We start from the raw sequence: 16,648 nt of genomic DNA on the forward strand, positions 1-16,648 counted from the left end.
AAGTAACAGTTGGCTTGCATCAATGGTCAGCATTAAGTCCGTTTCTGTTTACCATTGTGATGGAGGTGGTGACGGAGGAGGTGAGAGAAGATGCGCCTTGGACAATGTTGTATGCAGATGACATCTTGCTGTGTGCAGATTCAAGAGAAGAAGCGGGAACTAAACTGGAAAGATGGAGAAACGTACTGGAAGAGAGAGGTATGAGACTGAGCAGAAGTAAGACAGAGTATATGTGTTGCACAGTGTGCGGCGGCCAGGAGACAGATCTGGAGCTGGAAAGAAATGTCATCAGGAAGGTGGGGGACTTTAGATACTTAGGTTCAACAGTGGAAGAAGATGGAGGATACAAGCGGGTTGGAGGAACTGGAGGGAGATGGCTGGAGTGTTATGCGATAAGAGGGTGCCGATCAATCTGAAAGGCAAAATCTATAGGACAGTAGTGAGGCCAGCTATGACGTATTCTATAGAAACTGTGGCCCTGAGGAAAAATAACATCAGTAGGATGGAAGTAGCAGAGATGAGAATGCTTAGGTGGATGTGCGGTGTGACCAGAAAGGATCGTCTGAGAAATGACTATGTGAGAGGAACAGTGAAAGTTATGAACTTAGGAGCGAAGATACAGAGGCAAGGTTGAGGTGGTTTGGTCATGTGATGAGGAGGGAGGACCAATATGTAGGAAGAAGGCTCATGCAGATGGATGTACAAGGAAGGAGGAAGTGTTGGCGGCCAAAGAAGAGATGGAGCGAGCTGGTAGAAGAGGACTTGAGGATGAAGGACGTGAGGATGAAGAAATTATGGTGACAGCCCAAGACAGGAGGATGTGGAGGAGACTCATCATCAACAGTGACCCCACTTAAGTGGGAGAAGCTGCAGAAGAAGAAGAAGATTAGTTCCATGTAAAATAAGATTTCAGTTTACAGCGAAAATAAAGAAAAAATGTTTATACTCATGATATTCTTAAAGACAAAAAAGCATCAAGTAGTCTATTTCGATTATACTAACGATCAAAATATTTAAACACCGCGATCAGTTTTTAATTTTTATTTATTTATTTATTATTTTAATTTATAATCTATATAAATTATTATTATAAATTATAATTATTTTAAATAATTTATTTATAATTTATAATTTTTATTTATAATTTATATTTATAATTTATAATTCTAATATTTATAATTTTATTTATAATATTTATTTGTTTATTTATTATTTTTTTAATTTTTTTAAATTTATTTATTTTTATTTATAATTTATAAGTATAATATTTATAAGTTTATTTGTAATTTTTATTTATTTATTATTTATTTGTTTATTTATAATTTTTATTTATTTATTTTTATTTATAATTTATAATTATAATATTTATAATTTTATTTGTAATTTTTATTTATTTATTTATTTATAATTTTTATTTATTTATTATTATTTATTTATTATTTATTATTTGGACTCTGGTAATAACATTATACTCTTTTATCGCATCCGTGCTGTCTCCGTGCTTTATTTATTTTTATTTATAATTTATAATTATAATATTTATAATTTTGTTTGTAATTTTTATTTATTTATTATTATTTTTGCTATAGTTCTAAAAGGTGTTCTGACAGTTGTGACAGTTTTTGAGTGGAAAACAGCTCTGGTACACAAATTATTGATAACGTACATTACATACTTCCTAAAAGAAGCTGAGAAATTTGCAATACAAAAAGCGCACAGTATAAAAGAAGGAGATACAAAATGCTACTAAAGGGAAACCCAAACATATTCTTTGGAAAAGTTTCACCCATTCTGGGACTTCTCACCTCTCGGATATGCTTTTACATTTACTGGTGCATGATTGGGAAAGAAACAGAAGGGGAAATCTTTTCATCGCTTCATCGCTGACGTTCTTTGGCGTGCTACAGGATAATAGCCCCAGGTGACTAGCATCCCAGTGAGGTATCTTATCAAAGGTGACAAACAATGTCTGTCGAAAAGCAGAAACCTTAAGTGGATTACTTTTTTTCTCCATTTGACTAAAAGCTAGTAACCTCTCCGCGATAAAGCTAGTACTGCTCAATAGGGATAAATCTGATTTACCATTAATCGAAATTTGTTTTTAACTCTTGATTTTTCATTTATATTTTATGCAATTTTTTGCATTAGAGTTTCCTCGTTTTATCCTTAAAAAATAATGCTGTATTATATACTTATCTTATGCAGTGTATACGCTTTACAAGAATGAGCTGTTTATACTATCTTATTGTTACGTATGGCGATTATAGCCTTTCCTTCCATACTTTATCTTTAATTACTTACTTATCCGGAGCTTTGAATTTGAATTTGTTTCAATCCCATTGAGGTCATAATTAACCATTATAAGGGCTTTTCAAAGAAGGTGACTAGTCTCCTTTTAGTCTCCTTTTTATGCTATAAAAAGGAGACTAAAAGAAGTCGTATATTCATTCATTCTTTTTTTTTTCTCCCTCAAAAGCAAAACCATGAAAGAATCGGAGATTACTCGCAATTAACATCCACAATATCCATTCCTTGTGTTCTTTTCGAAGTTAGCAACTTAAAATAAAAATTTAACGTTGCTGAGAATGATTAAATTATTTTAAAATCTCACTGGATATTGATGATCAATATTCATATATGGTCAACACTAAGTTTTCTTGTAGCTTGGAAAAAAGTAACAGGAATGCCTCTTCTGACATTAATTTTTTTTTTTTTTTTACTTATCAATATTTTGAAATTCATTGGCGCTATCAGTTGCTCCACTTACTCAACTCAGTCCACCATGGCAGATAGGCGGTGTAGTTTTGTTCATAAATTTTACTTGCGATACTGATTCAAGGTGCCACCGGAAGCATTAAATGTTGGGAAGGATAAAAAAAAGAAGTTGAGATTTGAATTTAAGGAAATATGCACAAAAATTCAATGTTACTTCAATGCAGTGGCGCACCCAGAGGTAGAACCAAAGGGCCCTGGCACCACCCAAAGAAAAAGGGGAAAAAATAGAAAACTTTCCAAAAATCTTTTCCTAATTAAAATTCATTTTTTTTTATTTATGTTGTGTTGGGTCTTCTATTTCTATACTTATGAATTAGCGATCATTGCAGATGCTCAGTCATAGGTCGTATGCGATGCGTAGTGTGTATTCTCAAATCGTCTACTCAACAACTCGCCCCTCCCCCCTCCCAAGATTAAATCCTGAGTGCGCTACTGTTTCAATGTTTAACTGTAAATAAATTAATTAAAAGATAAAATATGAACAGTACAGTCATTTTTGCTTAAATTGATTAAGAAAGTGTTAACTATCTATTAGCCTTTTCATAAGCTAATAATGTATCTTTCTTTCGCAGATGATCCGCCCGTTTTTGCTTACACATTCGTGGACCAGACCATTGAGCCAGGACCGTTCATCTCCTTAAAATGCGCAGCAACAGGCACACCTTTGCCTCAGATCACGTGGACACTCGACGATGCTCCAGTTCTCGAGAACATGAGGATCCGTGTAGGTGACTTTGTGACGAATGATGGATACGTCAATAGCTTCGTAAACATTACTTCTCTGCGAACAGAAGACGGTGGACAATATGAATGCCACGCGACAAATGACATTGCCACTATATCGCATACGGCAAGACTAAATGTATTTGGTCCTCCATTTGTGCGTCCAATGAGAAACATCTCTGTTCTAGCTGGAGACAGTTTAATTATTAAATGTCCCGTTGCTGGCCATCCAATTGAAAAGATCACATGGGAAAAAGGTATGTCATCTTGTCATTTCCTAAATAGGGAGGTCTCGCTAATTAACTTGCATCCATTCATAGCTGCTTAATTATATGCATCGTAGATCGCCTAGTGTGATAAAATAGATTTCCATTGGGATTTTAAGAGGATTAAAATGCCTTCTGTCTCTTTTCCCTTCTTATTCATCTCGTGCTCTGCATTTAATCTGGTTGCTTTATCCAATCAAACTGAATGTCGTTTTGTATCGCTTCGTTATTTCCGGTTGTGCAATATTTATGAGGTTCTTCCGACAGGGAGAATTATGTCGGAGATTATTTTTAATTCTTGAATTATGGGCGCTCGTTGACATTTCTGCTATAATAATTATGTCTAAGGATTAGACAATCATTTTACTAGGACAGCCCAGGCGGCGAGAGAAGTTAAAAGTTTTGATACGTTTGGAATTACTGTTCGGTAGAAACAGTTAACAGACATCTTTAGAAGCTAATGGCACGCTGATACCCTCAATGCATTCCGTAGGTTGTGTTAAATTGAAAATTTGATTACATTACTTATTTTGGGAAACAATTTATTTTTCTAGAAACTTTAATGGAGCAGCAAATATTAATCTCTTCAGTTCTGCTCAGATGCCTACCGCTTGTTTCCTTACCCGATATTATGAAATAAAGTTAATTACTCCTCTTGTACTGTCCATTGTTCAACTATTATCTTCATTTACCGAAAATTGCTTTGCTTGGTTAAAAATAATTGCACTTTGATAGCTTCTTTGTTTCTTTCGCGAAAGCGAACAATTCGAAAGAATTAAAATATTCCGATTTGTTGAAATGATTTCATCATTTAATCAATCAGAAATTTGTTTTAGTGGCGAAACGAAATTTACATGACAATCCCATGCAGAGATACTTCAAGAAAATATGCAACACGTTTATTAAAGAACTACGAGCACGAGATAATCACAGTTTAATTCAATTATATGGTTTATCTGGTCATTTAAAGTAATAAATGAGCTAGGTACACAATGACTTTGCAGAAAGGATAAAGAGCATGAGATTATAAGTGGAGTTATACGTAATCTTATGATTGGCTTAAACAGTTTTTACACACACACACACACACACACACACACACACACACACACACACACACACACACACACACACACACACACACACACACACACACACACACACACACACACACACACACACACACACAGGGTGTCCCAAAATTCACGCAAGAAGTAATTTTGATAGAAAACACAGGTTTTTAATTAAAAATTGTAATTTCTTATTGATTCATAAAGTATACAGTATAGGGTTATGCATGGAATAGCATATCGGGTAAATGGCCTCCACGGCTATGCTGGTACATACGCACTCTTTTGTCGAAATTTTCCATGACCGTTTTGCATAAATGTGGCTGAATTTCGTTGATACAGCGCTCAATTTCCTCCTTCAAGGCGTGGGTGGTCGTGGGCTTGTTGGCATAAACCTTAGACTTCAAAAAACTCCAAAGAAAAAAGTCCAACAGCGTTAAGTCACATGATCTGGGCGGCCAATTCTGATCACCAAAACGGGAAATTATACGACCAGGAAATGACTCATGCAGTAATTGAATTGTTTCTTGGGCTGTATGGCATGTGGCACCGTCTTGTTGAAACCACATGTCGCCCACATCCATATCTTGCAATTTAGGTACAAAAAACTGGATTATCATGTCGCGATAGCGAGCACCATTAACTGTTATTGCCTTACCAGCCGCATTTTCGAAGAAGAATGGACCGATGATGTCTCCAGCCCAAAATCCGCACCAAACAGTGACACGTTGTGGATGCATTTGTTTCTCAACAATCACTCGTGGATTTTCTGAACCCCAAATGCGACAATTTTGTCGATTAACGAAGCCATCAAGATGAAAATGAGCCTCATCGCTGAAGATGATTTTGTTCGAAAAATAAGCATCCACTTGTTGTTGTTCCATAATCCATTCAACGAACACTCTTCGCTGTGTGTGGTCAGTAGGCTTTAGTTCTTGAGTCAATTGAACTTTGTAAGCATAAAGATGCAAATCTTTCGTGCGAATACGCTATAGAGAGCTTCTCGAAATGCCCAATTCAAGACCACGGTGCCGAATTGATGTTCCTGGACTCTCAGCAGCACTCTCCCGAACCGCTTCGATGTTTTCTGTTGAACGACTTGTTGAAGGACGGCCAGAGTGTATAAGATCACTAATTGATCCAGTTTCCTTGAATTTTTTAATTAACACTTTCATTGCCAAGCTGAAAATTGGAATTTCGTGTGGTGGCCAAATTTTTTTATTTTTTCATTTAGTTAGCGACGCCCACGCGATAACGCGTGATCGGCCGTTTGGTGAGGGCTTGCATCGCGCGATATCGCGTGATTGGCAATGAACATGTTAATCTTTTCACAGTTGATGAAGTTAAATCACTATTCCGACCATATTTTGTACGAAAATTGCGAACTGTAGCTGCCAAACCTTCATTATTTTTAAAATATTGCTCAACAATGAAAATGCGTTGTTCTTTCTTGTAGCGCTCCATTTTTAATAACCCTGAACTGTCAGCAGTCACGCTGTCTTTTTTTTTTTTTCTCGTTGGCAACACTTTACCGCACAAATGGTGCTAAATTTAAATCTTGCGTGAATTTTGGGACACCCTGTATATACATCGGAAATGTCGACTTCGTCAGGTGAATACAGTACCATTGAGAAAACGATATCTTAAAAATATATTGTACTTTAGACAAAACAGAGTTTATAAAAGTTGTGTTTGAAATTGAGTCCGAGCGTTAGTTCTGGCGTGACGCACTGTGCGTGTGAATGATATCATGAGTGTGCCAAAACTGGATTACAGTGCTATGTGAATCGGGCAGGCTGTAACTGAGATTGTATTTTTGATGGGCAGGGTCGAGAGCTATTTCTTTGGATTCCAAGATACGTCTTTCTAATTCATCGCATCATTTATGGATGTTTGAAGTTATCATTTTGTAATCAACATAATCAATAATTAATTTAATTATTCTAAGATATTGTTTCAAATTCCCAAGTCAGGACTTCGACTCGCTTATACTATTCAAAAAACGTTTTGAATAGTATAAGCAACACTATAGGAAAATAAATCCACTTCTTATCAGAAAGGTATTTTTAGAGTGGGATGGGGGAAGGAAGTGAACTCACACAAAATATTATTCCTGAGAAAACCCGCATTCCGAAGAAAATATAGTAAATATAATTCGAATCATCAAAGTTAATTAAAATTTGTTGAAAAACAGTTGCATACTTTGATGTGCAATGATTTTCAATCTTCCTAAAAGACTATAAAAGATGTTCTGTGAAAAAATCAGAAGTCTTGTGAAAAAAATATTTCTTTTTCTTTTTCTGTTATTTCTCTCTCTCTCTCTCTCTCTCTCTCTCTACCTTTATCTCTGTCTTTTAAGACGAAATTAATAAATTTTCTTTCCTTCATAGCTACCTTTGAAATCCTTTCCGTCGGAAAGCATACTCAAAACAAAAAAGTCACTTTTTTGGCATCTCAAAGAGCATCTGTCGTAACTCCCTTTTGATCCTTTTTCTGTTGATGAAAACAAAAGCAGTCAATGCTTAAGGTGGGACTTTCTCTTTGATAAAAAACAGAATTAAGTACATCTCGTGAATATACGAGATGTTGCAAACGTGGTCGAAAAACATTCTTCCATTGGGCAGAATTAGACATTAGTCACAAGTCAGTTTGTGTAATACCTCTTCGGGAAAGAATTTCATCCCATTTACTTGCTCGGAGACGGCCTATCCTGACTCATCTCTTCAAGATTCGCTTGACTTTTTTGTAGACTCTCAAATTGTGATTTTTTTAAATAATTTGAACCTTTAGAATCATTTTATAGCATTTCTGATTTTCTGGTTTCATCCTTGCAAACAAACAGACTGACAAGAAGAACACATTAGAGACTAGAAATATTCTAATGGACATAAAACTTATTCCACTTATTCACCTTATTCTACTAAATTAAGGTTAAGGAAACCAAGGATATTTGGCAAGGTCATCTTAAACGTCCGAAAAAGACCAAAAGTAGAATACTAGTTTATCATTCATCAAACTAAAGAATGAAAATAAATGTACAAACATTAAACTAAAATCATTATCTAAACTTTTGATAAGTTTGCAAATTACATTACCTCTCTGATTTCATTATAAAGATTTCTATGGCTGTGGATCTCATTGCTATCGAATTTCCTGCAAGAAATAATTATAATTATTCTAAACTTGAGTAATATTTACATCTAATTCAACTTATGCTGGATTAGATATAGATTCAACATAACTTTCTATTACCAAGGAAATATTTTGTTAATACGGCAGAAGTATTAACACATTCTTAAATGCTAGGCTGGAGGTTTGCAAATAGTTTTCTGTTCATAGAAGCGACTTCATTTGTAGTTCTTTTAAGCTTTTCTCTTGGAATGTTGATTTTATAAGAATATGTGGAAAATCCTGTTCGAAATGAAATCATCCGATCTGCTACAACATTCTTAGAAGCTACAGCTACCTAGAAACAAACAATTGTTTAGTTTCTAGGTAGCTTCTAAGAAACGTCTCTGAGATTTAAATTTAAATCTGTGTAGGAAACCAGTTTACTTAAATTGTATAAAATGGCTAATGTATGTTGTATTATGTGATAATCAAAAGTGATAATTAGAGTGCAGTTCTTGATATAACTCTAAGTGAAGTCTTAAAGATTTCTAAACACACTAAGCAAAATTCATCCAAAAATAATTTTTACAGTAAGGGAAGGAAAAAAAGAAAAAAAAAAGACGTCCTTTAATCCTCGTTACAAGAAAGTATGTGTTCGCTGGCATGTTCAGTATCTTGCACAGAAAGGGATACGGCAGGGTATATGTTTCTTCTTTTCAATCTGTCCTACTCGTCTAATATCTGCTCGACAGCAAGTAAACCGATATTCAATCCGTTCCAAAAAAGCGTGATAAAACTCAATCACTAAATTATCGTCCCATTGCTCTCCTCACCTCACTTTCCTAAAAAATCATGCAGAATGTCATTAACAGCTACCTTCACCATCAGGAGGCATTCAGCCACTTTCGATCCCTAGCACATCTCTTAGCTATCACCGCCCTCCTCTGACAACAGCCATAGAAAGTGTGGAACCAAGGAACCGGCCATGTAAGAAAGAATGCTCACGAGTTTCGAGAAACGTGCAAATCACTATTGACATTCCCAAAACATTTGGTCATGTCTGGCATAGGGGATGTACTCTAGTCTTTCCACATTTCCCCCTCATTGTTCACTGCATCTTAGAATAGATGCCTTCCTTTCCTCAGATTTCTCCACGTATACTGGAGTACTCCAGGACTCCATACTTTCTCTAACTTTCTCTCTTTCCCTACTGTACATAAATAACCCTCTCTCACTAACCTCAAATCCTCTTCAAATGTTTGTTAATAACAGTACACTTCACTCCTCTTCTTGGTTTGGCAAATCTTGTAGTGTGCAATCATTCCATGATCGAAGTTCTACCATGATGAAAGACCTTAATCCCCAATTTCCTTCCATTCCTCGGTAGGATGAGTATTATCTCATGAACATCAGTGATACTAAAACAAATTCTTATTTATTCTCCCTTGCGTAATGCTCATCCCACCGAGGAATGGAAGGAAATTGGAGGTTAAGTCTTTCATCATACTAGAATTTCACTCATGGAATGATTGCACACTACAAGATTTGCCAAACGAAGAAGGGGAATGGAGTATACTGTTATTAACAAAAATTTGCACGCCCGCAAACACACACACACACACACACACACACACACACACACACACACACACACACACACACACACACACACACACACACACACACACACACACACACACACACACACACACACACACACACACACACACACACACACACATCGCACTAAAGTAGTATAAGGGCTTTGCATGGTGTTGATATAAAAATATGCTACATTCTACCACCATCCATCTCAGTATCTTGATATTTTAAGACTTTAGCATCACCAGATCGTATTTATTTATATCTTGTGCAATGTGCAAGAATTAATTACTCGAATTACTTTATTCAAATTAATTATTTGAATAATTTGATCATAAGAGAAAACATACATTAAACATTTACTGTCTGTTAATTTGCAAATAGACCAAATACATATTTTATATCAAAAGTACTATAGATAATGTAAAGTAATTACGAAATCTCGCCTAAAGTAACAAAGTGTAAAATATTTCCTTGAAAATGTAACTTAATTTGGCGAAACCCTGAATTAGTTGTATAATTAATATAATTAGCCGCTAAATAATAAATTAAGTTTTTAATCAGCTTATTTAAGATGTTTATATTGCAATGAGCTCTGTAGCCGTGACTATTATCTTTGAAGACTCTCATTATCTCAGTATTTATTAAAATGAACAATCATTTTAAAATAATTTAATGATTTGTATATTTTCGATCGTTAAGGAATCTACTACTGATTCATTTCTTAAACTTATTTCCTTCATTTTGAATACACCTGGCCATTCCATGCTATTTATGCACCTTTTGATCACTGATAAAATGACATTTCGAAGCACTTTTAAGTGGCCAAACACGTGATAGTCCGACGAAGTCAGGTCTGAACTCCACAGAGTTCAGACCTGAATCGTTTTAAATTTATGAATAATCGTATTCAAACTTTCAGTACACATAAAAATCAAATCATTAAACGCTTTTTTACCAGCATGTTCCAACGAATAATTCAGCCAGATAACTGATTAGTTAAGATCAAACACTCTTTAAATAACAGTAAATTTTATATTTACCCGAGCAATAAAAATAAATAAAATAAAATAAAATATTGAGAATGCTTCCTAATTTACCCGCGTAGTTTGACACTCCATATAATTAGAAAGGTATCGCTGGTACTTTGGCTACGTCTTTCAGCCATGCCGCCAAGAAAGTAGGTACTTATTTACAAGCATATACTTCGGAAAATCAGTTCGCATGTTTTACAATGGAAAATTCCATCCGCTCAAAATTCAAATTCCGTGCAAAAATAAACTTCAAATTCAGTTCGACAAAAATGGGTATTTTTTTTCTTTATTACTAAACTGAAAATTTCAATACAAGATCCAATTATTGGGGGTACCCAAAAGAAACACCTTGAGTGCTGTATATATGGAGAGAGAGAGAGAGAGAGAGAGAGAGAGAGAGAGAGAGAGAGAGAGAGAGAGAAAGTAAGAAAGAGAGATGTTGAGTTAATCGTATTGTTCAGAAACTTATTCGAGCGACGAGTCATTAACAATGCGATTTTCCCTCCAGTGATTCTTTTGCTATATAAAGACTCTGAGGCTGTTGTCAAGTATCGGAAATAGGACTTCATAAGAAGCCTCCTCTTCCTAATGAGCGTTCTTGGTAATTCATTAAAAACATTAATTATTATTAAAGATGCTTTGAGAACTTAACAAAGATTTTGTTAAGTTTTCTAGAGTTAATTATTAACTACTTAAACATCTTGAAATTAAGTTTCATTCTGCAAAAAATAGCTGACAGACAGTTACAAGAAAATATATTCAAAACGTTATCTAAAGAGGCTCCGGGGATGTCAAGTAGCATTAAATTATCTGCTCCTCCAGCTCCACGTGTTTTGTACAGTGCTGCCATCTGTTAGCACTTGAAAACAATAGCTGTTTCTATTCTGGCTTCATAACTCTTCTAAGAACGACCGGAGAGAAATTAAAATAACCATAGTGAGAATGTATTTATAGTCATTAGTGCCATAGAAAGCGATTTCAATAAATCATTTAAGAAATAAATAGAAAACATTCATTTTAGACATGTATATTAATAAGAGATTTTTCTGTAAGTATCCTAATGGAACTAAAGAGCAAAGTCTGGAGTTCTGTATAAGAATCCACTCGGTTAAGGGGGGGGGGGGGGTCCTACGGTGAACTGTAGCCCGCACCATTTCATTTTGTAATTCATTTTAATTTATTCTAATTCTGATTTTAAGTGTCCAAAAACTTTATAAAAGTAAATATTCCAAAGTGCTTATAGAAGTATAATACTATACATACTCAGGTATATACAATAATGTTTTTAATATATATATATATATGTCAGTTCATAATATACTCGATATTCAAAATATTATAGACCCATGAGCAATATACCAGTAACGCAATTAGCTACGTGCAGAAAGCACGGACTATGAATTTTCACAGGGAATGGACATTCATGTATGCGTGGGGTAAACCACTACGGCACTGATTTATTGAACATGATAGTCCAGTCCGCACCATACAGGCCGTTATCTTGGAAACGGTTTGGAAACTTACTAAGAGGACTGCACGCAAAGGTGTTACGGGTATACCAAGAAAGTGTTAAAAACAGAAAACACCGAGTGAACATGAAATATACAGATGTAGCCCCAACAGCATCGTAAAGTCCAATATACGTGTTTTGACTTATCGTGGGTAATAGAACAAGGAACCGTGAGCGAATGTATTTGAACGCATCATAGATCAGACAGTATCCCGAATGAGGTATAACAGAAGTCATTGAGAACACTATAACAGTTTAATAAAACAAACAGGTCCGAATCATTTGGAGCGGGATTTCATGTTATGATTAATCCTGATTATTGTTATTTCATGCTGACGTTAGGACAAGAGATATGGCGAGACCATCACAAAATTATAGACGAATCATCCCTGTTCATAACATGTCAAGATGACCATTGTTTGGTACACTTCTTAAGCCCTTTACGATCAATACAGCAAGATCTCACTGGAGCTACTTCCCTGAACGTTGTTGATGAAAAATACGCCCATTCATGGTGACCATTTGTCTTATATGTGATGGACACTTTCCAACAAGTTACCGTGACAACAGTACTCCTGTCGTGTCTTCCAAGAAAGATTATATAAGCATGATAGTAAATTAACCTTAATGGACTGGTGCCCTCAATCACTAGATCTCAGTTTTACTGAGTATCTTCAAGATATCGGGAAAGATGCTCTCGCCACAGACCCACCACCATAAAATTGAGCTTTAAGTATTCATTATATAGGTCTTGGGTAGCAAATTTGTTCTGTAAAGTGTTTTCTCAAATCTGGTGATTCAAATACCCGACTTATCTAGTCTATTCTAAGGCTTACGTTGTTCAAAGAGCTATTAAATAGGTGAGTATAATAAACTTCTCATGTTTAACAATACACTTTTTCTGTTAAGAATGTTTCGCATTAAAGCATTTTATTTATTTATTTGTACATTATTTATTAGCTGCACTATACGAGATTCGGTGATAAAGTTTCATATAAAGTAATACAGTACAAGTCCGTTATTAATTGGAAAAATTTAATTGTAACAAATGTAATTATAACTTTCCAACAATATGTAACATATATTTATAGTTTGTATATGACAAACAAACAGGTAACGAATGTCATTAAAATATGCAAAACACATTCTAAATTCCCTACAAAAATCATAAAACATCCAGTTTACCAACGTCTACCACATAAATGACGACACCATCATTTACAGACATGTAGAACGAGAATTCTATTTATTCTTGACAGAAACTCCTATTGCATATACAATAACCACCGGCCACAATTGGTCTGGCAAGCAATAACTAATGATATTGTCATTGCTTGCCAAAGAATGCCAAATTTAAAATCCTCTGCTTTTGACTTCCTCTGTCTTAAGGTTTCCACACCCACATTCAATTACATTCGTCTGCTATATTTACTGCTCTCCAAATTCCGAAAATTACGGTGACATCAGAATATTAATAATTTATTTCTGCAATTGATTTCCAGCAATCCAACTATTTGAATAGTGGGGTCATCTTCCTAAGTGACCTTAATGTAGGTCAACTGGCCTACCGGCTTCTCTTTCAAAACCACCAAGCTGTATGAAACACAGAAGAATATGCTATAAGCAATGACCTAATGTAAGTCATGCATCTAACAACCCGAACAACATGATAACATTTTCCACTCTCACAATACTCACGATCTTTTCTTAATCAAATATCCTTCCAGATCATTATATTGGTCTCCGAGTCCCTTCTTGTCTCGGTAACTATGGTCACCATATTGTGCAAGTTTCCTCTCTGTGAAAGGAAACATCTGAATTTTGGAGGTCGTCTCCACTTGATACCGTTGTAGTGTCAAAGGACACAAGGTCGAGAGTGGCGACGAGAGATTATTCTCTCTTGCATGAAGGTTTTTATTCTCAGTTCCATATAAAAAATTTCCAGTTACTTCTCATTTCATAGTTTAACAAAAGGTTTACCAAGGCAGTTGAAGAAAAAAAGTCAGCATACTGCTGGTGTCTCACAACAAGAATTCCATCTTCATGCTCAGCTTACTGAAGCAGAACCATCAGCAAATTGAAATCTAACACTTCACCGCTACCTATAAGCCTACCAGTTAATAACCATCAGTACAGATTTGACTACTCTAGATTCACCTCTTTGCCTACATCACCCATCGCTGGACACGTGCCATGGAAATGTTAGGAGAAATGTGTGTTGTCATTTTTAACATTTTCAAAGCATTTAGTTGTGTAATGCTATTCATGGTTTTGCTAATGATAGCATACCTCATTCGTCCAAACAGAGGCACAGCAACTATCAAGGCATAATACGCCCACCTTATCGCCTTAGCCACCTTACTGCAAATCAAACTGGATCTACAGTCGAAAGAAGCAGACAAACGTAAACTCAACCAGATATACAAGCTCGTTCAGAAGAATCTTTTAGAACCATCCAAGCATTTGAATGCATGGCTTTATAGTTAACAAGCACACACTAGTTTTTTTACTCACTAAGCTAAGCTATGCTACCAAGAAATGCTTCATGAGAAGTGATTGTGTTCATATGTACAAGCATGACCCTACAGAGTGCTATCTTACATCGCAAGAAAAAAAAATTCGGTCACTTGATTTTTGGATCTCCTATTCAGCACTCAGTCACACAATTATGACATTTATTAACAGTAATGTATGCGTTGATTGCACGTTGTCATACACGTATTACTGGCTACTTTACAAATAAAACTTGATATTACGTCACCTCAAATTGAACAATACAAATTAAATGAATTTTGAGTAGAAATGGATTGTTTATATAAGTTTACATTCTTAACTGATTAAATTTCTGCCTTAGGATTTATAATATCACTTTACTAAACATAAAATTAACCTTTCTATGAAGAGAGGTACATAAATCATAGTAAACCCCCTAAATCAAAATGCAGTTGCAATCTGTTGCCATCTATAAAATGCGACGACAAGATTATATGCTGTTTGAAATTTGTATCCCTCAAACTACTAATTCTTCAACTGAATATTAATTCAGAGAAAAGAGTTATCGTTATACAAAAGTTCAATAAACAATCAAAGAAATATTATGAAAAAAGCGAAGCCATATCTTTCCTTCAAGTCTAAAAATATTATTTGGATTCGATTACAAATTATTGTCAGGAAATATTAAACCTCATTCATTATTTTGTGTTCATGTTTCCCAATATTTTAAACATTTAAAGCAGTTTACAGATTTTATTTGGAATACATAAAAGATCGCACCAATTTTCTCAGCTTTTCCAAGTCAGATCTGTAATTCTGAAAGAAAGTTAATCATTTTTATCGATAAAAATATTGCATTGAATGTAACAATCTTAATTCTAGAGTTTGACAAGCATCACAAACCTTCTTTTTTAAAAGCAATAATCTTTTAACAGGAGAAACAAGACTTCCCCAGAATAGAAGACAAATTGTCCACCCTAATGGAACACTTGTCATTGAAAATGTAGATAGGACGAATGATGAAGGATCTTATCGTTGCATAGCGGAAAGCAGACAGGGAGAAAGTGCCTTCAGAGATGTAGTTGTCAAGGTTCTTGGTAGGTATGAAGAAAAAGATATTTAATTCGGTAATAGACGAGCCCATAACTGTCGTGTTGTATACTTTCAACATGATTTATTGTCTCAGTCATAATTTAAAAAGGGCACCTTCGTAGTCGAGTAAAATATGAAAGCTGGCACTTGCATCCATGCAAATAACTTTATTGGGAGGCACGCAGACAAAGTGACAGCTTCCATGCTTTTAACTAGCTTCATTAAATATAACTTTGTTCGCTCTGCTATCTTTAAGAATAATTACATCAAGATTTTATTTTCTTCGGGAAATATCTAGAAGATTTCTCTTTTATTAATGAGAACTAGCAGTTGAATGTGTTTAAAATTTCTGTCGTTAACAATGTGATTTTATAAAAATTCTTGAGCTGTGTAGCAGAGAATGTGTGAAACGTCATTCACCTCAGCAACGAGAAACAGCATGCGTGTGTGTGTGTGTGTGTGTGTGTGTGTGTGTGTGTGTGTGTGTGTGTGTGTGTGTGTGTGTGTGTGTGTGTGTGTGTGTTGTGTGTGTAAGGGAGGGAAGAGAATATTCACTACGTGCTATTAAAATTTTGAAAACACTACTATACAAGACAATTGAGTAAGACACGACGCGAGAAAGGTACGGAAATTATTACCATCCATTTTCGCAAGATCTATTTGTCATATCTATTAAAACTGCTATGGATATTTTAACATTTGCTGATAAAACGACAGAATAAAACTCTGAAGGACACTAAAAGGGTGAGGGAAAGATGACAAGCACGCAGAACGATGTACAATGATGATAAATTAATAAATCCAACATCAAAAGTTTAAAATTTAAACTATGGTTCATAGATGCAAATAAAACATTTCAAATCAAAGTACTTTTCATGGATGACTTTACCTACTCTCCGCCTTTTACCAGTGAAGTTCACAGTAATAGAATATCTTTTAGACACGTCACCTGTGTGGCAAATTGAAATTTTG

The 16,648-nt window shown here is 35.0% G+C and overlaps 1 protein-coding gene across 7 annotated transcripts in view; it reads left to right on the forward strand.

Annotated features, from left to right (window-relative positions):
* LOC150094689 (cell adhesion molecule Dscam1-like) overlaps window positions 1-16,648 on the forward strand; it is a 772,561-nt gene that overhangs the window by 388,078 nt on the left and 367,835 nt on the right. For all 7 annotated transcript variants that reach the window (XM_090411389.1, XM_090411386.1, XM_090411388.1 and 4 more), the window contains 2 exons: window positions 3,348-3,755; window positions 15,520-15,681. In XM_090411389.1, coding sequence (XP_090267515.1) covers window positions 3,348-3,755; window positions 15,520-15,681 — 570 coding nt within the window. The remainder of the gene's footprint in view (window positions 1-3,347; window positions 3,756-15,519; window positions 15,682-16,648) is intronic.

This window comes from Typopeltis vanoorti, chromosome 21 (assembly GCF_054136105.1).
Source record: "Typopeltis vanoorti isolate ZY-2024b chromosome 21, IOZ_Tvanoo_1.0, whole genome shotgun sequence".
Lineage (NCBI taxonomy): Eukaryota > Metazoa > Arthropoda > Arachnida > Uropygi > Thelyphonidae > Typopeltis > Typopeltis vanoorti.